This window comes from Microcaecilia unicolor, chromosome 8 (assembly GCF_901765095.1).
Source record: "Microcaecilia unicolor chromosome 8, aMicUni1.1, whole genome shotgun sequence".
NCBI classification, from domain to species: domain Eukaryota; kingdom Metazoa; phylum Chordata; class Amphibia; order Gymnophiona; family Siphonopidae; genus Microcaecilia; species Microcaecilia unicolor.
The window spans coordinates 244,743,404-244,769,972 of NC_044038.1; the positions used below are offsets into that span (position 1 = coordinate 244,743,404).

At 42.4% G+C, this 26,569-nt stretch overlaps 1 protein-coding gene across 2 annotated transcripts in view; it reads left to right on the plus strand.

Annotated features, from left to right (window-relative positions):
* CHD6 (chromodomain helicase DNA binding protein 6) overlaps positions 1–26,569 on the plus strand; it is a 218,829-nt gene that overhangs the window by 37,822 nt on the left and 154,438 nt on the right. For both annotated transcript variants that reach the window (XM_030212950.1, XM_030212951.1), the window contains 9 exons: positions 2,376–2,441; positions 4,339–4,397; positions 5,738–5,855; positions 9,655–9,741; positions 10,739–10,873; positions 13,410–13,531; positions 16,555–16,798; positions 22,459–22,635; positions 25,536–25,679. In XM_030212950.1, coding sequence (XP_030068810.1) covers positions 2,376–2,441; positions 4,339–4,397; positions 5,738–5,855; positions 9,655–9,741; positions 10,739–10,873; positions 13,410–13,531; positions 16,555–16,798; positions 22,459–22,635; positions 25,536–25,679 — 1,152 coding nt within the window. The remainder of the gene's footprint in view (positions 1–2,375; positions 2,442–4,338; positions 4,398–5,737; positions 5,856–9,654; positions 9,742–10,738; positions 10,874–13,409; positions 13,532–16,554; positions 16,799–22,458; positions 22,636–25,535; positions 25,680–26,569) is intronic.

A 26,569-nucleotide genomic window follows, 5' to 3' on the forward strand; every position in this document is an offset into this window, starting at 1 on the left:
GCATGCAGGACACATCTCCATTTTGTCTTATGACTTGGCTCTTGAGAGGGTGCGGTTAAGGTACTCGGGAAGAGTGATTGTACGTTTGGGAAGCTTGCCAGGTGCCCTTGGCCTGGATTGGCCACTGTCGTGGACAGGATGCTGGGCTCGATGGACCCTTGGTCTTTTCCCAGTATGGCATTACTTATGTACTTATGACCCTTTTATCTTCCAGAAAAGTCTACTTCTTTAGCTTATGGAGGATCTTTGAAGGTTGGTGTGAAAAAAAAAAAGGCATAGTTCCTTTCTGATTGTCCATTTCTGACATTTTGGATTTCTTGCAGGATGGACTGAATAAGGGACTAGATTTGCTTCCTTAAAAGGTACAAGTTGCAGCAGAAGCTTGTTTCAAAGCAGGTCATGCTCCTTAGTGAGCTTCTTCGTGCACACCTGTTTATGTTATCATGTCCACTGTATTTTTGTTTTTTTCTCTGTGTTTATTCAGTATGGCACCTTTGTCAGGCCCCTTTACTTTTTTGCATACCATCCCCATTGTTTGGAGCTACAGGCCATCACAGGCTTTATGCCCTAACCGTGTCCACGTAAGAACACTGACTCCACTTGTTGGGTTTCATAGATCGGTACCTTCCTACCACAAGCTAAGCCCCCCCCATAACTTCTGACTTGTGTTTACGGTCTTTTAAATGTGCGCTAACTCCGGGGTAAGCATTTATTCAGAGACTTGCTCAATCAACATATCCTCTGCTTAGAGATTTGGCTTGAAGATGCCGATGTAGCTTATCTGAATCAATTCCCCCTCCTCCCCCCCCATACATTTTCCATTTTGTAAATAGGACTGGCAGGAGAGAAGGGGGGCAGTCTGGCAATATTCTTTTGTTCCACCATATCTGTTTATTTTCCAGGACAAGGCAGCCAAGCGGTTATTGAATCACTTTTCCTAAACAGAGAAAAACGCAGGCAGATAAAGACCATATGGCCTATCCAGTCTGCCAGTCCATGCCATCTACTCTCCCTATCACTCCCTTAGAGATCCTATGTACCTGTCCCAAGCTCTCTTGAATTCAGGCTCCCGTCTTTTTTCCAAAGAATACATATCGAGATCTTTAAGTCTGTCCCCTCAAAGTGACAAAGACCACTGACCATTTTAGTAGCTGCCCTCTGGACCGACTCCATCCTGTTTATATTTTTTGAAGGTGCATCTCCAGAATTGTACACAATATTCTAAATGAGGTTTCACCAGAGTCTTATACAGGGGCATCACCTCATTTTTCCTACTGGCCATTCCTCTCCCTATGCACCTAAGCATCGTCCTAGCTTTTGCTGTTGCCTTTTTTACCTGTTGGTCACCTTAAGATCATCGCATACGATCACACCCACAAGTCACGCTCCCCTTTCGTGCACAAAAGTTCTTCACCCCCTAAACTATACCATTCCCTTGGGTTTTTGCAACCCAAATGCATGACACTGCATTTTTTTAGCATCAGCCAAATTCCAGACCATTCCTCTAGCTTCACTGAGTCCTTTCTCATGTTATCCACAGCCTCATATTGCACATTTTGGTATCGTCTGCAAAGAGGCAAACCTTACCAGACAGCTGTTCAGCAATATCGGTTACAAAAATGTTAAAGAACTAGCCCAAGAACCAAACCTTGTGGCATACCACTGGTAACATCGTTTTCCTCAGAATGAGCTCCATTTATCACTATCCTCTGTCACCTTCCGCTCAACCAGTTCCTAACCCAGTCAGTCATTTTAGGGTCCTTACTTCGTGCACTCACTTTATTTATTAGTCGTCTGTGTGGGACATTTCCAAGGCTTTGCTAAAATCTAAATACATCACATCTAGCACTCTGCCTTGATCCAATTCTCTCGCTACCACCATATGAGCTCAGGATAATAGCAGAAGACTGTGCTTGACGCCACTCAACCCAATAAATAATCCCCCTGTTTCTGTGGGAGACCTAGCCCCAGTATGTTTTTGTTACATTTGTACCCCGCGCTTTCCCACTCATGGCAGGCTCAATCATTTGCTCAACCTGCTCCCAGTACTGAACCACCCTGGGACAAATCCAGCACTCTCCTGGTGGAAAGGTGCTATTATATCAAATCTGGGCATTTAATGAGTTAAGTGGCCTGATTTGTATCTGGCAAATGTGCAATTTGCTTTGAATATTGAGCTCTGTATTTTTCATATATGAACCACTATGATCTTTATATGGCACTGTGATAGGAGAGTTTTATTTACTTATTACAGAGTGAGGATGAGGATTGGATGCTTACCATAGGGCCGTCGGGGTTGACTCTGTATTTTGTTTTATGTTAGAGTAGTGAGGGATCCATGAAGTTGGCTGATTTTATTGTGTTATGTTTTCCAGGAGCCTCCAGAAGATGATGCCAATATAATAGAGAAGATTCTGGCATCCAGAATGGTTCAGAAAGAGGTAAGGTGTTCTTTGTTCTTGGTAATCTGTATTGGGGATGGTTTGTAAGCAAAGAAGGAAAAACGTGATAATGTAGAAAACCTTGGGTGATTAAAACTTGGCATGAGCACAGTGACCCCAGTGAACATTTCGGTATTCGGGGTCTCTCTTTGGGACCTTTTCTTTTTTTCATACTAGACAAATGATGTAAGCTAACTTAGGTACACAGCATCACGAGATCCATTCCACTGCCGTTAACCAAATAAGGGAGGTAATTATCAAGCTGTGTTAGGGCACTAACCTGTGTTTATTTGCCCCTTAGTGCATGTTAAAGGGCTCTAATGCTGGGTGTGGTGCCCTAGTGCTGTGTTAAATTGATCACCCCATGTTACATAGTAATGAGATGCAAAATATTCAGATGCATGTAAAGCAGCGCATTACTATATGAATACAATTACACAGCTTGGTGCACACCACGAGCTGCGTTACAGCCAGTAAAATAAGCCCAGCTAAAATCCCTTCTCCCTCCCTCATGTTCCCAACCAACTTGCCCCGAGATGTCAGTGGTGGTTCCTAAACCAACTCCCATTATGTTAGCGGGAACCTAATGACGCTGAGCAAGTACTGCATTTTTTAATCGATCAATCCACTAAATGAAGCAAACTTGAAAATTATTTTTATCACTTGTTGTACATTATGTTCACTGGAGTGGGATGTAAGCACTTTTTTTTATTTTAAAGATAATCTTTTGATCAAATCTTGATACAGCAGTTTAGCGAAAACTGTGGCCACAGTCGATGTGATTGAAACTGGGCAGCTGATGAAGCACCTTTTACTGAGCTTTTTATGTTTCTCTGTTTAAAGTCACATTTTGTGGTCCATTAAAGTTGACGACAGTTATTATTAGATAGGAGAACAATCCTTTGAAGGAGCACATTAAGAGGACCCACCAGTAAATATTGTTGGGATAATACACTGAGTAAAACACGAGTTATAAATATTGGAGTTTCACATAAAAGTTTATTGTTAATAGTTATGCAACTGCACAGTAATTATACATGTACACATTATAGATATAGGAGAAGACAAGAAGGAAGGGATAGGGGAGAAAAGTTTGGAAAACATTGATGATGGACATTTCAGGTTTAGTAATATGTACTAGACTTCGCTGTTATACGATTTTTATTGACTGAGATGGAATTGTATACCATGTGACCTCATCAATAAAAAATTGTTGAAACATAAAGTTGAAGACAGTTGGAGTTTGTTCTTTTTTTTGGAAGGGTTTTTATGCCTATGAAGAGTATTGACCCTGTTTGAATCCTGCCACCTGAAGTACAAATGTATGGTGGAGGTAGGGCACTGAGGCTTTTCCCTTCTGATTTTTTTGATCATACTCCAGCCTGTAATTTGATATGGCTAGATACAACCCAGCTAAAATTTAATGAAAGAGTTTATTTGATACAAGTGATTAGTTCGGCCTCTTTCTATCCTCTTTTTGAGTTGGATACTACTTTTATTGGATTCATACCACTTGCTCTGCAAGTCCATTGACTTGAATTACTTAGGGAGAAGAAATAAATTTAACAGTACAGAACCCTTGGGTTCTACCAGACTACTTCATAGGGAGTGATTAGTTTTTTACATCCACTCATATTTTGACAGAAAAGGAGCTGTAACTATTGAGTGGATCTAGCACATTGCATTACTTGATAGTTCCAAGTGCAGATAAATTATTAAGAAATACAACACTGCTAAATAAAACCAGTATTAATACATAGCTATAAATGTACAGCAAGCATTCTTCCATGTAGAGTGATTGTGAATTATTGCAAAATTAAGGAGGGTTGATCAGGATGATCATGCAATCACTTGGCATTACACAGAGCCAATATGTAATCCACTGTTTGTGTTTCAGTTCCATCCTGGCGGACTCTCCTCTGAAGTAGAAGAGTTTTTTGTCAAATACAGAAATTTGTATGTACATTGTTATTAATTCTCTATTTACATTACATCTCTTTTGTAAATTATAAAATAATAGCATTTCTTATCTGTTCATCTTGCTCCCCATTCTTATTATTCTCTTTCTGGGTCTGTCCTTTCACTATTTGTGTACTGTTAATTAACTTATAAAAAAAAAGAAAGCCGCCAGCCTTTCCTTTTGTAACATTTTAGAGAGTAATTTTCAACCTGAGCAAATTGTTCAGTCTGAAAATTGCTGCCTTCAGAGCAGCTGGGAATGTTCAGTACCTGCAGTAGTCTTTCCCCCTTTTCCTCCCTCTCCCCCCTACCCACCAGCCTCCTGCATACAGTGATAGCTGGAGTTTTGGGAATCTTGCCCAGCCTCTCAAAGAATATTACTCTAGTGAATATCTAGAAATAGTATCTCTGGTTGCAGATATTCTTTTTTACCCCTTAGTTATATCATTTTGCCAAGGAAGTTGTGTGAAAGCTTAGAAATCATGGTAAGAAGCTGGGAAATACAGAAGGGAAGGTGACAAATATGGGAAGTCAGATTTCTGGCCTACATGCCTCAATAGTAGCATTCATCAAAGATGATTTGGTACTTCAAAAATAAATTATAGCTCCATATACAGGATAAGGAATTTATGGTATTAAACTTTCTGAAATTTGGGCTGCTGCTTTTGCAGGAACTTTTAAAGACGTACCTATGGAGCTACTGAAAATTCCAGCTGAATCTAATCTATGAATATAAAAAAATATATTATGTGGGTAATTCATAGAAATAGCATGTTCATGCACATGTCAAAGGTCATACATTGCATGCGGTTTCATAAACGGGAGTAATATATGCACACGTGAAGGACACTTCTATAACTGGGTGCCTATGTTTACATGCCCCTAGTGGATGTACATTTACAGAATACTAGCACATATGTGCGTAAGTATGCAAGCACCTGTGAAAGTGGCAGCAGGGCATCTTGAGTGCCATTTAGTAACGGCACATTTCAATATATAGCACATAAGTGCAAGAGGGCGTGGACATGGGTGGGTTTCCCACTAGAACACTGTTAGTATGTTGACTGCAGTTATGCCAGGTCTATGGCTGATGTAACTGGGGGCGTGTCTTATTTGCACAGAGGAGAATGGAGGATAGTTCAAAATGTTTCATCCAGTTGGCTTTCCACTTTGTGCAGAGATAGTTTTAAAGGCAGGAACATATTGACCAGTCAAGCAGTGTGGTTGACTGAATTCTCCTTGCTTCATAGTTATGCTTAGCTGATTTTTCTTAAAAGCATTGAAGTGGCAGGAGGTGATGGATGTCTGCTTTCTGTAAAAATGTTATTCTTTTTCAGTTCTTATCTTCATTGTAAATGGGCAACGCTGGAAGAACTGGAAAAAGACCCCAGAATCCAGCAGAAAATCAGACGCTTTAGGAACAAACAGGCACAGATGAAGCATATTTTCATTGAGGTGAAACAATTATCTGGTGTTACAGGCCCAGTTATAGTAGAAACTTTTCTTGTTAACTTGCATCTGAAAGCTTTGCATGTTTTAGTGCACACCAGGAGCACTGCCTGCTAAAATTTGTTGTTTGCTATCTGTTTGCATGCCTTTGAGAATTCATTGCTTTTCCATTGACCTGAAATGCAAGTGTTTATTTGTAACATTTGATGCTCATATCTTACCAAGTTATCCTGAGGCACGTTAGAAAATAAATAAAACATAAATATTAACCTCCCCCCCCCCCCCCCCCCGTGATATTCCCCTTGCCTCTACTTATAGCCAGCTAATCAAAAGGCCACACTACTAAACATTTGTTTCTCCTAATTACTTCCTTAAGTAGCTCAACCCCCTACTCACATTAATGACTCCCCACTGCCCTCTGTTCAAAAAGCTTTGCTTTCATGTTTTTCCAAAACATAGTAACATAGCAGATGACGGCAAAAAAAGACCTGCACGGTCCATCCAGTCTGCCCAACAAGATAAACTCGTATGTGCTACTTTTTGTGTATACCTTACCTTGATTTGTACCTGTCCTTTCCAGGGCACAGACCATATAAGTCTGCCCAGCACTATCCTCGCCTCCCAACCACCAGCCCCACCTCCCACCACCAGTTCTGGCACAGACCGTATAAGTCTGCCCAGCACTATCCCCACCTCCCAACCACCAGTTCTGCCTCCCACTACCGGCTCTGGCACAGACGGTATAAGTCTGCCCAGCATGGGTACTCACGCCAAGGGTCCCACCACTGAGCAACATTGCCATTTGGTGCTTTCATTAAGCGTTGCTGGGTCCACCTTAGACTTCTTACCATCTCGTATAGATAAGAACATAAGGAAAACTATACTGAGTCAGACCAAGTTCCATGAGCTCAGCCAATGTACTTTGGTACATGCTTTCTGGGCTTGTTCTTTTACACAAAATTATTGGATAAGACTTTTGATATATGTGGGTCTATTGTTGAGTGTGGCAGTGAGGCCGTTGGTAGATCTGGTATTTCTCCGAGGACAAGCAGGCTGCTTGTTCTCACTGATGGGTGACGTCCTCGGCAGCCCCTCCAATCGGAATCTTCCTAGCAAAGTCCTTTGCTAGCTCTCGCGCGCCCGAAACCGGCTCGAGCCGGCCACTCCAAACCTCCAAATTGTCCACCGGGGGCTCAGTCTTACAGCTTCCAGCACAAGCAGGTACTTGCAGAGGAACTCTCCGCCCTTCTCAGCGCCAATGCGGTCGAGCCCGTGCCATCCGGGCAAGAAGGGCTGATTTGATTGATACAATGGAACATAAACTGCTCCTCCAGAAAGCTCTTTTGATGGGGAAATATGTATACTCTAGAGATGGTTTCAGCCAGCGGTGCCCACTTATTGGCAATGGAGGAACCAATTCCATACACTTATGTTATGGGAGGCTAAGGAAGCTCAACTTACCTTTAAGAGGCAGAAGCAGCTTTTTGCTGTTTGGTTGTCTTATATTAACCTCTTGCCCACCAGACACAAAATTATTCAGGGTTGTCAAGTCGCAGGAGGAATGTGAACGATTACAGGAGGACCTTGCGAGACTGGGAGAATGGGCGTGCAAGTGGCAGATGAAGTTCAATGTTGACAAGTGCAAAGTGATGCATGTGGGTAAGAGGAACCCGAATTATAGCTACGTCTTGCAAGGTTCCGCGTTAGGAGTTACGGATCAAGAAAGGGATCTGGGTGTCGTCGTCGATGATACGCTGAAACCTTCTGCTCAGTGTGCTGCTGCGGCTAGGAAAGCGAATAGAATGTTGGGTGTTATTAGGAAGGCTATGGAGTCCAGGTGTGCGGATGTTATAATGCCGTTGTATCGCTCCATGGTGCGACCACACCTGGAGTATTGTGTTCAGTACTGGTCTCCGTATCTCAAAAAAGATATAGTAGAATTGGAAAAGGTACAGCGAAGGGCGACGAAAATGATAGTGGGGATGGGACGACTTTCCTATGAAGAGAGGCTGAGAAGGCTAGGGCTTTTTAGCTTGGAGAAGAGACGGCTGAGGGGAGATATGATAGAAGTGTATAAAATAATGAGTGGAATGGATCGGGTGGATGTGAAGCGACTGTTCACGCTATCCAAAAATACTAGGACTAGAGGGCATGAGTTGAAGCTACAGTGTGGTAAATTTAAAACGAATCGGAGAAAATTTTTCTTCACCCAACGTGTAATTAGACTCTGGAATTCGTTGTCGGAGAACGTGGTACGGGCGGTTAGCTTGACGGAGTTTAAAAAGGGGTTAGATAGATTCCTAAAGGACAAGTCCATAGACCGCTATTAAATGGACTTGGAAAAATTCCGCATTTTTAGGTATAACTTGTCTGGAATGTTTTTACGTTTGGGGAGCGTGCCAGGTGCCCTTGACCTGGATTGGCCACTGTCGGTGACAGGATGCTGGGCTAGATGGACCTTTGGTCTTTCCCAGTATGGCACTACTTATGTACTTATGTACTTATGTACTTATGATTCTTTTCTTTATTGTTTCTATTGTTCAGCTTTTATTTTTTTTTCCAGATCCTGGACTCCTGGGTTGGGAAAGGGGGCAGTTTGGAGGGGTAGGGGTGGGGGGGTGGATGGGTTTATCATTATGACAATTAGCAGGTTGCAGCTTGCTGTTCTGTGTCATGGTTTACTATATGTGTTGTTTAACCTTTGATAGTTGCTCTGTCTTGATAGCTCTTGAATTGTTTCTATGTAACTTGTCTGTTCCTGACTGCTGCTGATAAAAGTTTAATAAACCATTCTGGGGATGCAGTTATAACTGAAGTTGGCCTTGGTGGATTTTGAAAGGTTGAGAGGGGGGAGGGGAAGCGGGAGAGAAGGTAGGTTAGGAGAGTGGATGGGAGGGGTGGGTCGAGTTAGTAACAGAGAGACCTAGTTAGAGATTCTTCGGATTGTTTTATTGTTTGGAAAAATGTTTGAAAACTTCTGAACAGTTGATATGAGTGAATTTGAGGTATAGTGCTATTGAGCAGTATTTGAGGGCAGTGTTCTGTTCTTTAAATAAAGAAATAAAAACATTTAGAGGGAGAAGAAGGGACTAACACTAAAATCAAGAGTTTGATCTATCTGCAGCAGTGCTTGTGATGTGTTATGGCTTTGGATAATTCCAGGCTGCATAAGGATGTCTATTGATGATGTCACTGTAATAGTTCATGTTTTTTTGCTACTGCCATCTGCTGGTTAGAAAGGGACACAACGCAGGACTCGAGAAAAGGAGATTAGGTATAAATATATTTCATCTTCTCGAGGGAATCAGGAATCAGTGTGTTTTACTTCTGCTCTTTAAGCTTGTTTTTGCTGGAAAATATATAAATACTTATAAAGCAGTATCAATACATATTTGCATGTTAACATTTTTGTCTGTGATATGTAATGTTCTTTACAAGCAACCACACGTATGCTGAGGGTTACCACCTGTAGATGCAGATGTACTCGTTGGTATTTACGTAGGTAGTTAGTTTTGTTACTTTCACTTGTTTGAAAGGAGGGACATATTTATCTACTTTGTTTATTTATTTTATTTATTTATTGCATTTGTATCCCACATTTTCCCACCTTTTTGCGGGCTCAGTGTGGCTTACAATACGATATGAATGATGGAAATACAATTTGTTACAACTTGGTTATGGATTACATTGTGAAGAGTTATACAAGACAATCAAAGTGTTGTTAAGGAATATAAACACTGGAACAAAACCTTGAATGGCTTGCTTAAAATTTTACAACTTTCCTTTTTTTATTTTGTGCTATTAGCCTGATGAAGATTTGTTCAATCCAGACTATGTTGAAGTTGATCGAATTTTAGAAGTAGCTCATACAAAAGATTCTGAAACGGGTGAGGTAAGTGTTTAAATAAATTACAGTGGCTATTTTATGCTGTATGTTCCATACGTAGAATTCTATGTTTTAATGACTGTTTCCGAAAGACCTTATTGTATGGATGTGTTTTTCCTTTTTTTTTTTTTTTTAATTTATAGAAGTCTTTATTGGTCAGAATTAACGTAACACATAACATGCCAACACAGCTCTTAACATCATGCTCCAAGTGAGCCAACTATAACACTGAATATCAAACAAAGACTACCTTTTAAAGTCATCAGTTCCACTGTTTACACATTTTATACTTCATTTTTATACATTTTATGAAAACACCTCCCCCTCATTTACCTAACCTTCTCCAATACTCCCATGGACCATCCCCTCCCAACCCCTCCTAGACCAATCTTCTGCTGTCCCTAACAATCAGACAGAAATGGCAGCCACACTTTTTCCCAATTAGGCAAAGTTCTCTTTTTCACTGCTGTCAGTCTCTCCATCTCACATATGTATTTCACTTTCGTAATCCAGTCTGTCAGCGAGGGAACCCTCGGTGCCTTCCAGTGCTTTGCCAGGTTGACCCGGGCGGCATGCAAGGTTCCCCTCACCAGCAGCCATTGATGGTGCTTTAGGCCTTCTGGCCTCCGCCCCAATATAAAAATCAGGGGATGCCACTGTACAGACCGTCCCACCCACTTATGGAGCCTAAACTGTACACCTCTCCAGTATGCCTGGGCCTTGCGGCAGGACCACCAAATGTGTCCCATAGTTCCTGTCTCGCCACATTGCCTCCAGCATGCCCTCGACACTGATGGGTACATATGGTGTAGCTTTACAGGTGTGAGGTACCACCTGTAGAAGACTTTGATTACGTTCTCCTGCAGGACTACCGAACGTACAGACCTCCGTTTTTCCTTTTTTTTTTTTTTTTAATGCTGGGTCTTTATCTTCTTTTCTAATATGTTTGATCTCAATATATTTTTATAAATAAAACCACTCTCTGCTGCTGCATTTTCTGCAGGAGGTAACTCATTACCTGGTTAAATGGTGTTCACTATCGTATGAAGAAAGTACTTGGGAGCTTGAGGAGGACGTTGATCCAGTAAAGATTAAAGAATTTGAAGCCCTGCAGATTATACCTGAAATTAAGCTCTTGGTAATTATCACAGTACTTAATATTTTGTGGCTTTAGTGCATTTAAAAAAAAAATAACTTTTCTATCGAGTGATTCCTTCAAAAATCAGTCTGTCTCTTTCTGTGCTTATAATCTCTCTGCTGATTGTCGTCTTGTTTCTTCTGTGGCGTTCTCAAAAACTTAATTTTCTTATAGTTATTCTTTTTCTAAATTATAGAGTGGTATTATTGTCTTACTATGTTAAAGATGTATGTCTTTATCTGTTAGTAGTGCCAGGAATACTGCTGTCTGTTTCTTTGAAGTCAAGTGAGTAAGATACAGAACAGATACAAGATCTAAGGCAGGGTGGACATAATGTTTCTCAGCGTTCATCATTCTTGCAACTCTCAGCTTTTATAGGGTTGGTGATACATACAAGACAATACTCAATAAACACTAAAGAAGTAAACTCCTAATAAGAGTGATTAACAAGCCAGGGAAAGACTGTAGTTTCCAAAACAAACTATAAAGCTTCATTGTTAAGTCTTATAAAACTTTGTTATAATTGTTGTCAGGTGATCACTTGCTGCCGTAATGAGCAAGTATGAGTCAGGGGGAAAACATACAGCAATCTGTTTTAAGGCCATGGGATCATCAGGGCATCTGTTCCCCTGGATACTTGCTTTCACATTCCATCTATGTTTCTTTAGTAATGTCAGGAAAAAACCCAAATCTTGCAATTAAAAAAAAAAAAAAAAGGTTTACCCAATGTTTAAAATATAATCACAGCAACCACTAGGGGGGCACTAGGAGGCTACAATTAATCTTAGAAATTGTAGTGGCATCAGCGAGGGCAGCATGGAAGTGGCTCTGCAAACGACACAGATTTGACTGGAAGGCTACCCCTTTCTTGCCGCTGCAATACAACTCAGACTTCCCAGAGGGCTCTTCTTCGGTGGCATTCCATCGCTGGCGGCAACTTGGGATACAGTATGTTTATCAGCTGGTGTCAGATGAAGGGTGAGCGCGGCCCTTTGCAGATCTGCAACAGGAGTTTGGACTCACAGGAGTTGATCGATTTGCTTATCTTCAGATCTGCCATTACATCTCCGCATTGGGCTGGACCAACATGAGTGAGGATGTTCATGATACTCTGAACACAGCATTGACATTGGGGGCACAGAACTCGATACTTCTTAAATTTCATCATAGATTTTTACAGGACTCGACCGAGGATACAGATTTTCATACAAGAGCGCAGCGTTGGGCTACAGATTTGACGCCAGCAGTGACTGCAGAGATTCTACGCAGTTTTTTGACCTCCATACAGAAGCACTCCATCTACAGTCGGTATTGGGAGATGGATTACAAATTTGTTCTTAGACTATATGTATCGCCAGCACGATCTTTTAAGGCAGGTTTTGGGGCCTCAGCTGCTTGCCTGTGGTGTAACCAAGCTCCAGCCACATTAGAACATATGTTCTGGTCTTGCCACCATGTTGGACTGTTCTGGGACCAGGTTCTTGGGGAGATACAGCGGTATTGGGGCCGCACGATTAAGAGACAGCCACTGATGTTGTTTGGAGAATACAAAAGTGTGCGACCAGTCCCTCCAGGTTTTTGTGCCTTCCTGCAGAGAACCATATTGATGGGAAAGAGAACCATCTTGTTGCACTGGAGAGAAGATAAAGGCCCATCTGTGGGAGCATGGAGAACCCAAATGATCGAGCTATTGAAACTGGAAAGACGTGGAATCTCTGACATGTCTTCCAGGGAGGGGGAACATCTTCAGAAGACGTGGGCGAACTTTTGGGACACTTTGCAACCCACAGCTAGGAGTAGAATTCTAAATTAGAGACTGCTGTTTTCTGTTATGGATTGCACATGCAGACTCCTGTGTGGGGTGGGGGGGGGGGGAGAAGGGAAGAGTTGGTGGAGGGAGGAGGGGTGGGAAGGCAGGGGGGGTAGAAGCAGGGGAGGGAGGGGGTAGGGAAGTGAGTTGTTCTTGATAAAATTGTCACCACTGTTGTATTGCACTTGTTGATTGGTTTTGTTTGAAATAAAGAGATTTAAACATAATCTTAGAAATTGGAGGTATTGCCTGTGGTGCTATTTTCAATATCACGATCAAGTAGTGAATAAGTCTCTTGGTTAGCTCAGCCTAAGTTGTGGAAAATTTATCAGATAAATATTAGCTTTAGCATCATTTTCTAAGGCTTCCACTTTAGATTTTAACTATTTATTAACCTTAGTAAGAGAGAGGTTTAAAGTTTGAACAGATGAGACATTAGCTATACTTTTCTGAGCTCTAGGGAGCTAGTCCAGGCTGACACCATCATTGACGTTGCCACCTATGCGTGGCTGGTTTATCCCACGGTCTGCAGAGAGCCTGTGCTTACAAGTAAGCAACTACATTTATTTCTACCCTATCTTACTATTAGAAATATGATTTGAAGATCATCTGACATAACACAACGCACATTGTAACGACACGTGGTTGCTGTGTAATTTTCTGACTCTGCTGCTAGTTGTCTCAAGAAATGCTGTACTATGTTTTTCTTTTTTCCTGTACCTGTAGGAACGTCCAGCTTCTGAGACCTGGCAAAAACTTGAGAAGTCTCGTGAGTACAAGAACAACAACCAGCTTCGAGAATACCAGCTGGAGGGCATGAATTGGCTTCTGTTTAACTGGTATAACAGGTGAGATCTGTCTGACAAACATACGTTTTGTGAAGGTAGGCCTGATAGGACATAGCAATTGTTGGATGTTGAGAGGGCTGATGTGAGAAGATAAATCCATGATTTCAGGGAACAAATGTGTGATGGAGCACAGTTCATAGTGTAGAGAGAGACAGCCAAGTATTTAAGTGACAGCTAGTGGTAGAACACAACAAAGCACTGACGTGACGCATAGATGAGGGATGTATTTTTTTTTTTTTTAAAGGATTTGCCTGGGCAATGCAGCGATTGCCTTGCAACTGAAACTTGCTCTTGAACTGAAGCTAGTAGGTGGAGCTTGCCACAGTTTTAGTATGGCCAGAATAATAGCAAATGCAAATTATGGAATTCACTACCTTTTGATACACAAAATTGACTCTCTTCTGCAATTTAGGAACCATCTTAAGACCTATTTGTTTCAGAAAGCATACTCATGAGAGCCTATTTAGTTTAGTGTGAAAGGACCTGGTTGTGGAGTCTGGGTAAAGCTCTGATGTTGTTTTATGTTATGTTTTATTTGGTATTTTATGTTGTTCTTAACTGTGTATGTTTTATTGTAATCTGCCGTGAAGCGTGGAATGAATGGAATATAAATTTTTCAATAATAAACAAATAGTTATTTTCTAAATTTCTGCAAGAAAGGAAACATACGATCTTGGTAAAACTTCTTGAAGTTTTGTTGGCATTAATTTTTGATTAGATGTTTTTGTTCTTACATTTCTATGATTATATGTTTGCTTGTAATGTTTTTATTATTGTGTATGTATAATGTGTACTCTGCTTTGCTTTTAGGTAGAATCTATATTAATAACCTATAATATTTGTGGTCAAAATCTATGTAGATAATGGTGGTTTATTATTAATGTCTTTATACATTTTCTTTTCTCCAGTCACTTTTTGAAATTGTAATGCAAATATAAAAATGGCTATTAAATAAAAAAAGAAAATAGAAAATCTCTTCTCCCTAGGAAGCTATCTATTGAATGGTGCCAGAAGTGTGCACATTGCCAAAAACAGGGAGAGTAGTTTTAGGACAGAGTGTCTAGGTAAGGAAGGCACATAGAGTGATATGTTGCACCTGTTTTACAAGTGGGCAAATACTGCAGAGCATGGTTCCTGGAATTCTAACTCTTGTGTGTGTGTGCATGTACATATGAAGCTGTTTTGTCTCTTTGTGTGTCTGACTTGGGGGGTTGGGTGTAGGAGTAGTTGGGGAGGGTTGTTTTGGGGAAGCGGAGACAGGTGGAGGTAGTTTTGGAATGTAGGTATTTGGTGATAGTGGATTTGTGGGGTGGAGGTGAATGGCAGGTGATGGGGTGGTTTTGGATGGTAGTTGGGGATGATGGGGAAGGTGTGAGATGCAATTTTGCGGAGTGGGGGTAGTTGGGGAAGTTATGGGGAGTAGTTTTCAGTGTTGGGGTATTTGGGAGTAATGGAGTAGTTGTGGCGGATAGTTTAGAAAGGTGTGGTAGTTGAGGCTTTGTGGGATAGCTGTGGGGGGATAATTGGGGATCATGGGGCATTTTAAGGGGTAGTTGGAGTAATTGTGTATGGGGGTTACTTTTGGGAAGTGCAGGTAGATGAGGATCATGGGGTAGTTGTAGGAGTTTGTTTTGGGAGGTGGAGTAGTTGGTGATGAAGACGTTGTAGGTAGTTTTCAAGGATGATGGTAATTAGAGGGTGATGGGTATTTGTGGGAGTAATTCAGAGATGGGTGATAGTTGTGGGGAGGGATTAAGTTTGAGAGTGGAGGTAGTTGAGAGGGGTAGTTTTAGGGGTCTTGGTATTTGGGGTTGTTGAATGGTAGTTTTCAGAGGAGTAGTTTGGGAGAGTAGGATAGTTGAGAAATGGGAAGTTTAGGAGCTGATGGGGAAGTTGTAGCCTTTGGAGGGTCAGGGAGTTGGGGGTAGTATTGGGGATGAGATAGTTGGGGTAGTTTTCAGGGGTGGAGGTAGTTGGAGTTGTTGGGATAGTTGTGGGAGTGGTTGAGAGGGTAGTGGGGAATAGTTTGGGAGAGTTAGAGATCAATGAGATAGTTGAGAGGGATGGTTTTGGAAGGAGGGAGTAGTTGAGGGTGATGGGAAAAGTGTGCAATTAGGTTTTGGGGGTGTAGTTGTGGTAACTGTAGGGGATTAGTTTTGAGAGGTGGATGTGGTTAGGGGTGATGGGGTAGTTGGGAGCTGTGGTATAGGTGTGAGGGTTACTTTAGAGATAATCAGATAGTTGGGGTAATTTTTTGGGGTGGTTGGGTGATAGAGGGTTTTAGGGGGTGCAATAGGAAGACGGTGATGGGTAGTTGAGGGCTTTGGGTGCTTGGTGTAGTTTGGGGGATGTGGTAATTAGGGCTGATGGGGGTAATTATGGCAAGTTTTTGGGAGGTAAAGGGTGGTTTTGAGAAGATGTACTTGTAAGAGTAGTTATGAAGTGGGATAGTTGAGGGGGATGGGGTAGTTATAGAGGTGCAGTTGAAGGTAGTTGGGGGAGGGTAGTTGCAAAGGGTGAGTTGGAAGACATAACTTTAAAAATGAGCCAGATTGGATTGGAGAGGTTCTAAACAAATAAGCCCCACCCCTATAAAAAAAAAAATTGCCCAATGCATTTCTTTAGGAGAAGCAGTTCCGGCTTCTGTAGTATAAAAACTTAGATATGGTGGAACATAGCAGTCAGGGAATTGCTCCTTCCAAACGGCTTACTAGCTCACCCCCAACTATCCTCACAACTAACGCTCCCACCCCCAACTAACTAGCACATCACAACTACTTGACTGGGGGCAGTGATGGGCTTGTTTCTTTACAGCTCCTGACACTATGGTGCCTCTTTTCTTACCACTGGAAACTGGCAGCTCTGGGGTTTTTCATTATAGTTCATTGTTTTAAATATTGTTTTTATGGTTTTAGGAATCTTGTAACTGTAAACCACTTTGAATAAATAATTGAATGATTTTTGGTGTAGGAAGTGTATAAATGTTAAAATAAAGATAATCTTTTCTCTCTGATTTTTGGCAGAAAGAACTGTATCCTGGCTGATGAAATGGGATTGGGGAAAACCATCCAGTCCATCACGTTTTTGTCTGAGATCTTCCTTATGGGGATCCGTGGCCCTTTTCTGATCATTGCCCCACTCTCTACCATCACCAACTGGGAAAGGGAGTTCCGTACCTGGACGCAAATGAACGCTGTGGTGTACCACGGCAGCCAGATCAGCAGGCAGATGATCCAGCAGTATGAGATGTTCTATAGAGATACACAGGTGATTTTAACATCTTTGAAGGATAATGAAAGAATATTTAATTTGCTGCAGATCTCAAGCCTTAAATCTAAGGGCCTGACTGACTATGCTTTTTCCTCAAAGCTAGAGAATTAGTGAATCAGACATTTGAACTTCATTTCAAGCACATATGTGTATCATGAAATATCACACAGTAGAATTAAGCAAGCAACAAAATTGCAGAGGGGGAGGGAAGGAGAATATATGAAGAATGGGGAGAGGAGGGATAACAACATTAAATAGTGAAAAGAATAAAGTCTGGGAAAATAAAGAAGAAAAAGGTAAGATGAGAGAGGAGCAGAACTGATGAAAAACAAGGAGACTGCAGAGGTTCAGTGCATGAAAATGTGACTGATAAGTTTAGAAAGTATGTGCACTCCCTCAGAGACTTCTCCTCTCCAGTGATTAAGAAGCTATGGGGTTGATAGTCAGTGGCGGTCAGTGTTTATCCCTGGATGTCCAGTGCTGGGCCATGTTCGTGCACCGACATTGAATTTCTGGGCATATGCAGCTGGTTAAAACTTACGCAGTTAAGTGCAATATTCAGCTCTTAACTGCATAAAAATAGCAGTGAATATTGGCACTTTTAACTGTATAAGTGCTGACACTGCCTTTGACCTCTCACAAAGTGGCTTAGGTGCTAACCGTGGATATTCAGCGGCAGTACCCGGTTATGTGCTGCTGATTATGCCTTTTAGCCCCAGACAAGTGGTTTAAGTGGCCAGGAGTGGTTTCTCATTGTTTATGTTTAAATAATTTTATTGAGAAATCAGGTTTACCACAACAAACCAACCGCCTAAGCCGATTACCCATACAAAACATGTTACATTGCTCTATGCATTTTGAAACAACATCTCAAACATTTAACAATTAAATATGTCTGCTATAACCCCAAGCTAACCCTCTCCTCCCCCCCCCCCCCACTTACGCATATTCACTAGCAATAACACCTCCTATATATATCTTCTTTGACCCATAACACCAACGTTAACAAATCTGACTAAGCTTGAACACAATGTATCAGGCTGATTCCTCAACAGCACCTCCTTACCAGCCATAACACCCCCCCCCCTCCCCACCATATGTTTCTCATTGTTTAAATAGCTTTGAATATTGACCTTTATAAGTCTATTGCACCTGTTTCTGTAAGGCCCATATTACTACTACTAATCATTTTTATAGTGCTACTAGTCTCCAGATAACAGTGTTCCTTCCTTGTTTGAGGATTAAAAAGTTGCAAAGTCAAATTTGAAATTGTCTGACCTTCAGAGCCCCACAGTTACGCATTTATTTGCAGGTCCTGGGCTCAACTGTGGCTTTGCTGGAAAAAGTGCAGTGGTCCAGAGCACACATGTATCTTCTGTAGCAGGCCCTTCTTTCCCGCTGGTCATCTTAGCAGCAAGATCTGGACATGGGGCTTCTGCTGAAAGGAGTAGCAAGGCACAGTCTACAGTAGTAGCTGGACTCGGACAACTTGGTTCGGGGCACAAGTCCGGAAGTTCTGGATTGGATGGTGGTTACCACAGATGTCAGGCTAGGGGGCCCATTGCCACAATCAGGTTGCACAGGGCCTCTGGTCAGTAGAGGAGAGTCGTTGGTCCATCAACAGACTGGAGACCCGGGCTGTATTTTGCGCGCTCTAGACCTTCCAGGATCTTCTGGAGGGCAATTGGTCAGGGTACTGTCCGATGATTCCACTTCAGTGGCATATGTGAATCACCAGGGGGGGGGGGGGGGTTACCAAGAGTGCTCAGGTTGTTTTGAAGGCCTTGGTCCTGATAGCCTGGGCGGAGAACATAAGAATAACCGTACTGGTCAGGCCAATGGTCCATCTAGAATCCAGTTCACAAGTACCTGGCAGAAACCCATTAAGTAGCTTTTTCCATGTCCATCTCAGTAACAGACTATGGACTTTTCCTCCAGGATCTTGTCCAAACCTTTTTAAAAACCAGATACGCTAACCACTATTACCACATCCTCCTGCAGCAAGTTCCAGAGGTTACCTATTCTTTGAGTGAAAAGTTATTTCCTCCTGTTTGTTTTAACATTATTTCTATGTAATTTCATTGAGTGTCTCCTGGTCTTTGTACTTTTTAAAAGAGTGAAAATCAATTTACTTCGACCCATTCTACACCACTTAGGATTTTGTAGACCTCTATCTTATCTCCCCTCAGCCATCTCTTTTCCAAGCTGAAGAGTCCTGACCTCTTTAGCCTTTCCTCATATGGTTCCATCCCCTTTATCATTTTGGTCGCTCTTCTTTGAACCTTTTTTAATTCCACTATATCTTTTTTGAGATATGGCTCTCCATAGTCTCTAAGTCTCAGCAGTGCATGTGGCAGGGGTCTATAGTCAGCAAGCAGATTTTAAATGGGGACTCACAGTGATGGACTAGATGTCAACAGTGGTCAATTCGAAGGTGGCCCAGTTTTTCAGTCGCAGTAGAGAGCATCTAGCAGTAGGGATAGATTAGTTGATTTAGCTTTGACCTCGGTAGGTCTATTGTGTGCGTTTTCTTTCCCCTTGGCCACTGATAGAATGGGTTATTCAGAGAATAGAAAACTATCCTGGGCTGGTGATTCTTGTGGCACCAAATTGGCCTGGGCCCCATGGTACAGAGATTCATCTGGCAACAAGTCTTCCGTTTCATCTTATGGGGCTGTTGGTTCAGGATCCAGCCATCTTCATTCTTGCTTATGGCTTGGCTCTTGAGAGGGCATTATTTTTGGGAGTGAGTTCCACTATGTTGAAGTCTTATAGGAGGTCTACATTGCTGGCCTATGTGAGTATGAATTTATGAAGCTTGATATTGGGAAAAGAGGATTTCTCCTCTTCAGGCATCAGTCCCAAATCTCAACAGCCTTCTGCAGGGAGGTCCGGAGAAGGGCTTAGTCTAGGCATTGCTGAAGGTTCAGGTGGCAGACTTGGCTTGTTTTCATGGTCCTATTGGTGGTAAGGTCTCCTGTCCCTGATGATGGGCACTTTGAGGGTGAAGATTCTTTGTCTGGATCATCAGGCAGTTGTTCCGCAGTGGGACTTCAATTTGATTTTGTCAGCATTAATCTTGAGCATCCACGAGAGGCTTGAAGGGCGCAATCTGAAAGATGTCACTCTAAAGAGGGCATTCTTGGTTGCTATTTCGTCCACATGCAGAATTGCAGGCTATTGTGTAGGGAGCTTTTCTTGCAGGTGTCTAAGGAGAAAGTGGTGCTTTGTCTGGTCCCCTCGTTTTTACCTAAGGTGGGTTCAGGTTTTTCATGTGAATCAATCCGTTTCTCTTCCTGTCTTGGGAAACCCCAACGAAGATGAGGACTAGAAGAGTCTATTTCGGTTGGATGTGCCCAGAGTATTGCAGATTTACTTGAAGAGAACAGCAGAGTTTCAGAGTTCAGACCATTTGTTTGTCCTTGTGGTAGGCAAAGCAAAGGAGCAGCGGTGGCAAGGCGTCTGTAGCTCAATGGCTTAAGGAAGCTGTTGTGTCGGCCTATATTTTCAAAGACCACACAGTACTTCAACTGCTTAAGGCATGATCTACAAGGGGGATGGTACCTTCTTGGACCGAAAATAATTTGATTCCACCTCTAGATATATGCAAGGCAGCAGTTTGGACTTCTATGCATTCTTTTGTTGCACACTATTGGATCGATACACGGACAAGACATGATGCTGTGTTTGGCATGGGAGTTCTTGCTTCAGACTTTGCAGTTCCATCCCATAATTCTTACCACTTTGGTACTTCCCAAAAGTCGTCGTCTGGAGGGCTGAAAAGGAAGGAGAAATTAGGATTTACCTGCTAATCTTCTTTCCTTTAGACCCTCCAGATCGATGTAGAATCCAGTTGTGAACAATGTGGAGAGTGCTGGTGCCGATTTTGCTGCCTAAGCTCAAGATATGGAGGATTTGTTTTTTTTTTTTGGGGGGGGGGGGGGAGGTACTGCAGGTGATTTGTACACTTGTGTTGTCCCTTTTTTTTTTTTTTTTAATGGTTGCTGTTTGGTATGTTTTGGGAAAAAAAAAGTTGCAACAGATGTCTGTCATGGAGTGCCTAGCACCCACCTGGGGCTAACTCCCACGGCCACCTGGAGGGTCTATCCCCAGCACTGCTCAGGCCCATCTGCACCTGGGCATGTGCTCTATACTAGTCAACACTCCGCCCGCATACACTAGGTTCCACTTGCCTCTGGGCGACTCTCCCACCCACAAGTTATTCCCCTGTGATTTCTAGGACACTGGGGCCTAGGGAGTACAGGAAATATAGCCACTCACAGGTTATAGAATATAACTGCTCACAGGGTCTCAGTGAAAAGGGCTTTCTCCTTTCCCTGGCTGAGACTGAGTGAAATCCAGTATTTCCATGCTGGATTTGAGCTCCTGGGCCAATCGGAGTCCAGAACAACAATTTTTTTTTTAAGTAGCTGGCCACATCACTGCAGGTTACTTCCTCTCTTTACTAAACTGAAGGAACAGTTATTCTTTCTGTTAACAGCTTTATACATAAACGTGCACCACCTGCTGGCCAAAGTAGAGAAAAACACTTCATGAAATCAAACATATAAACGGCAAGTGACCGACTCACCTGCAAATGCGCAGTAGATTCGGAACACTGAGAGTGTAGAAGTCAAAGCCCCACCTCCACCAGCAGTACAGCCCAATAGGGAGGAGGGCTTGGACATGGGCGTGGAAATCGGAGGAGGAGGGAGCAGGGAGGGAAGGAGGGGGCGGAACTGAGGGAAACAGACACAGCGATGGAGAACTGACAACACGATGATGGCGGAAAGAGGGGGGCGACGCCGAGGGGACGGCGAAATGGCGTCGGTGGGGACGGCAGGGCACAGGAGGTCACAATCGCGGTGAATGGGAGCCCGAGGATGGAGGGTAGGGGAGAGAACAGTTGATGGACATGGGTGGATGGAGCGGATGGGAGGGGAGAGAGCAGGATTGGTGGACGGGGGGAGGCCATAGGGAAACAAAAAACTAGCCCGTTGTTACGGGCTTAACGGCTAGTATTCTTAAAATCCTCATGCTGGAAAATTCACCATTTCGCCACAGTGTCCAATAGGCATATCTATCGCACACTTGTGGTTTAGACTGTGTGTGCATAGGGAGAACAGCCATATGGGGGTTTTGTTTTTAGGTCATCTGTTTTGTTAGTCAAATAATGGCTGACTGAGGTTGTCACAGTGTTCTCAGACTCTATTTGCTGGTATATGTGCATAACCCAAGCGTCAGCATCTGGACCGGTCTGGATGGCCTAAGGGAAAGAAAATTAGCAAGTAAGCCCTAATTTCTTCATTATTTTTAACTTTGAAACCTAGGTTATCCTCAGAAAAAAGTAAACTGTTGAAAATTGATGATGTTTTTATTTTACTGTTATGTCTCAGATGTTAGCTGTCTGCTGGTGGATAGTAAATAGCTGCATTATGAAGAGACGAAAGCGCTTCCAGCAGTTAAGAGGTTGTTTGGGGAGGGTTTCCGGAATCCCCACTGCTGTCCTTGTCCCAGAGAAACACAGAACCCCATTACAGAGAAAGTGCTTTTTTAAATGCTTTGAATGATCTGGTTTGTATTTAATTGTATCAATAATGTCCAATTCTTGCTTGATGGTTATGTACAATTTCATTTCTCTTTCCTGCTCTCTGCAGGGGATTCCCCTCCCAGAAATCTTCAAGTTCCAGGTTATCATCACAACCTTTGAGATGATCCTGGCAGATTGTCCAGAATTAAAGAAGATCCAATGGAGCTGTGTTATCATTGATGAAGCTCATCGACTGAAGAACAGGAATTGCAAACTGCTGGAAGGGCTGAAACTCATGATACTGGTGAGAAAACCCTGGCAGTGTTTTAAAGTTCCCTAGAAGAAAAAGATTGCGTAAGCACAGTCATACATTATCCTCTCACCCATAAGAGATGGGTCTCTAGAGCAATAGTCCTCACTTCCAGTCCTCAAGGGCTGCCAGTGGGTCAGGTTTCAGGATATCCAGGGGTGTGCTGGTAAATTTTTACCAGGGCATAGCCGGCCCTGAAATTTTTTTTTTTTTTTTTTTGTGGGGGGGGGGGGGGGGAATACATGCCTCTCTCTCCCCTCCCTTGTGCGGGCATGCTAGGCATACCTTTGCTGAGCCCCACCAGCCAATAAATGGACTGCCACCATTCTCTGCTGCTTGTTTCTGGCTCTGAGCAGCATGATGGAACCTTCTTGCGCTTGCATGAAAAGTCCCAGCCTGATGCTCAGAGTCAGAAACAAGGAGCAGGGAGCAGCAGCAGTCTATTTACTTGGCTAGTGGGGCCAGCTTCACTGCCAGCAAAGTAAAAGAGAATTCAGGAGGGGGCCCAAGCCCACATTTTGGGAGTCAGTTGTTAAAGTAGCCATGGGGAGGCCTACTTTGGCTCCCAAAATTCTTAAAAACTTAACAAACGGCTCTTGCGAGCCTGTGAGAGCCCGCTCCAGTACACCACTGAGGATATCCCTAGTTAATATACATGAGAGAGATCTGCATACAGTGGCAATAGTTTTAAATATGTACCATCTCTTGTGGTCCTTGAGGACTGCTCTAGAGGTAGGCAGAGAGAGGCTTGGCAAAGCAGTGTTTGAGGGAAGCTTTCATTGTCTCTAGCCTTCTGCCACACTAATTGTCAGGGCCAGCGTTAGAGGGTGGCAAATAGAGCAATTACCCTGGGCCCTCATACCATAGGGGGCCCCAAAACTGCCTCAAGTTAAAGGAGGCATAGGCTGAAGGCAGCTTCTGGGCCCCCTCCCCATTTCTGACCTATTCTCCTGAATGTCTAATACTTCTGCTTTTGATTTGCTTATTTCGTATTGGGGATAGTGTGTGCAGAAGGGAAGGCGGCTCTATTGTAAAGGTTTACAACGCAAACCTTAGGACACTCCCAGCCAATCAGGTTTTCCACGGTGATTGTGTAATCTGTAGATTTGCATGTACTGCTTCCACTGTATGCAAATCTATCTTGCGTATATTCATTGTGGATATCCAGAAAACCTGATTAGTTGGGTATATCCTGAGGACTAGGATAAGAAACACAGTCTTATTCTATGTCAGTAGTTCTTCAAACCATCCTGAGTCTTACCTTAAGCAGTAACACTTTTCCATGTGAACAAAAGATTGGTGCTTCCTGCATTTTTTCCACAACTACTTAATAATTCATGGAAGAGGTCCATTCACAATCTGGACTGTGAACAGACTCCTTCACTGCCTCAAAAGATCTGAATTCATCAGAAAGTCTACTCAGCTGTTTGTCTCTTTCAGTCCAGTTGTGTCAAAGTAGGCAAGTGGCTAATGTCCTTCATCCAATTCTATTACCAACATACTTGGTCCTCTGTTAACCAGTAAACTCCCCTCATATCAGAGCTACCACAGCGCTGTGGTCATTGCAAAATCTGCTTCGCTGGATTCCATATGCAAGGCAGCAAGGTAGTCCTCGCATCATATTTTCTCTGCACTACTGCGTGCACTAGTCCAAGATCAAAGATGGGGCATTCAGTTGAGCTGTCCTGGCCAGGGTGTGTTTGTGATCTTGCAACTCTCGCCACTTTTAATCAGCGGTGGTTCTTCTTTTAGACTGTTGATAAAAAGATGGACAGAGTCCTAAGCTTGTGTGCCTGACTTAATCCTGTTTGTCAATGGAAAGACACTTACGATAGACCCATTTTTAAATCAATAATTTTGTTTAATGATGATAGATGATATTACTGTGCAGATGACTGTGGAGAGTTATTTTGTAATTTTATAAGTTTGCCTATGTGTGAAGGCCAACTAAGTGCCTAGTTTTTGTCTGTGTATATTTATAAAATACTAGTTGCAATGTGACAAAATTGCACCAGATGGAACCTGTTGGTGCTTTTGCCTGCTGAGAAATGGGTGTAAAGATTCACATGTAAACTACACGTGTACTTTATTAAAAAAAAAACAACCCTGTAAATCAGGATGCCTGCTGTAGTCCACCAAACTCCATAGCTGACCATGCCTAGACGCAGGTCATGTAAAAGTGCAAGCCTTCTCGGCACTACACACATGTGTATGCACGTAAGCCAGGTGTCATTTTATTAGAGCCCCTTTACACTTGTAGAAAGGCCCTTTATGCACAAAAACCTCTTTATAAAATGACTCCTTCCTTTAGTGGGCTGCATTCCCCAGTAATCTTTTATGCCTGAAGCGTGACCAATGTGTATTAACTAGGGCTGTACTGAAAATATACCTCCATGTATTTGTTTCATCACCGGTGGTGGCTAACGCCTCACGGTACTATGTAAGCCACATTGAGCCTGCAAATAGGTGGGAAAATGTGGGGTACAAATGTAACAAATAAAATAAATATTCGATTTGGCCCCAGATACATTATTTGTATTCAGCCAAATTGTGATTTAAATTCAAATACGAGTAGCTAAATACTGTGCTAAATCCTACTGACGTTACTTCTTTTATTTTCTGTTATGTTAAAGCTCAGTGATTCGTATTTGGCCGAATAGTAAGATATGTTATTCAGTACAGCTCTAAGGATAACTAATATGTAGATATGATAAATTACATGTCTCATCTGAATGGGAAGTAGTTTTGTATTTGTGTTTCTAGAAACTACTGGCTCGAATTTACCAACATACACTTTCTTCTGTGCTTGGAAAGAAGGCAGTGGATAGCCAGGGTATATAAAGTGAATGCTGCTCTTACAGTGTTGATGTATTTTTGTCCTGATCTATGGACAGGAACACAAGGTTCTACTGACAGGGACCCCATTGCAGAACTCTGTAGAGGAGCTTTTCAGTTTGCTGAATTTCTTGGAGCCAATGCAGTTCCCTTCAGAGAATGCTTTCCTGGATGAGTTTGGAGATCTCAAGACAGAAGAACAGGTAATATGATTTGGGGATTTTTATTTTTTTTTGAGAGAGGGGGTGTAACATAAGAAATCTGCAATGAAGTTAGCTGACATACCGTTGGATGAAAAATTGTAATGCATGATTTTAAATTCCAGCTGGTATCTGGATGTTTCCATAGAAGTTGGATTTATTGGATCATGATCACAGGTTATAATAAAATATTAGGGAACCAACGCTGGGGAACTGGCACCATCTTGGCTTAGAAGGAAGAATCCTTGTTTTGTGAAATCTCAGTATGATATTGGCCAAATTAGCTTATTGTGTGGCACACACAGATTTTTTTTTTTCGTAGCTGGTGCAACGCTTGAAATTTTCATTTATTTCTTAAAGCTTTATATTTGTTTTTCTCTGGCATATCAAAGGCAAGGTACAAAAGTAGCAGAAAAGCAATTATAGAAAGAAGGTCTTATTGTTCTGTTTACTAATTGTTTTAACAACAGCATTAACCAGGTAGGGTCTAAATTTAAGCATCATCTATGCATTTAAAATGATCTTGATCTTTCCGCTGCTTTTGACACTGTCGATCACAGCATACTTCTCGATACCCTGTCCTCACTTGGATTCCAGGGCTCTGTCCTTTCCTGGTTCTCTTCCTACCTCTCCCTCCGCACCTTTAGTGTTCACTCTGGTGGCTCCTCTTCTGCTTCTATCCCTCTGCCTGTCGGCGTACCTCAGGGTTCTGTTCTTGGTCCCCTCCTCTTTTCTATCTACACTTCTTCCCTTGGTTCATTAATCTCATCCCATGGCTTTTCCTACCATCTCTATGCTGATGACTCCCAAATCTACCTTTCTACCCCTGATATCTCACCTTGCATCCAAACCAAAGTTTCAGTGTGCTTGTCTGACATTGCTGCCTGGAAGTC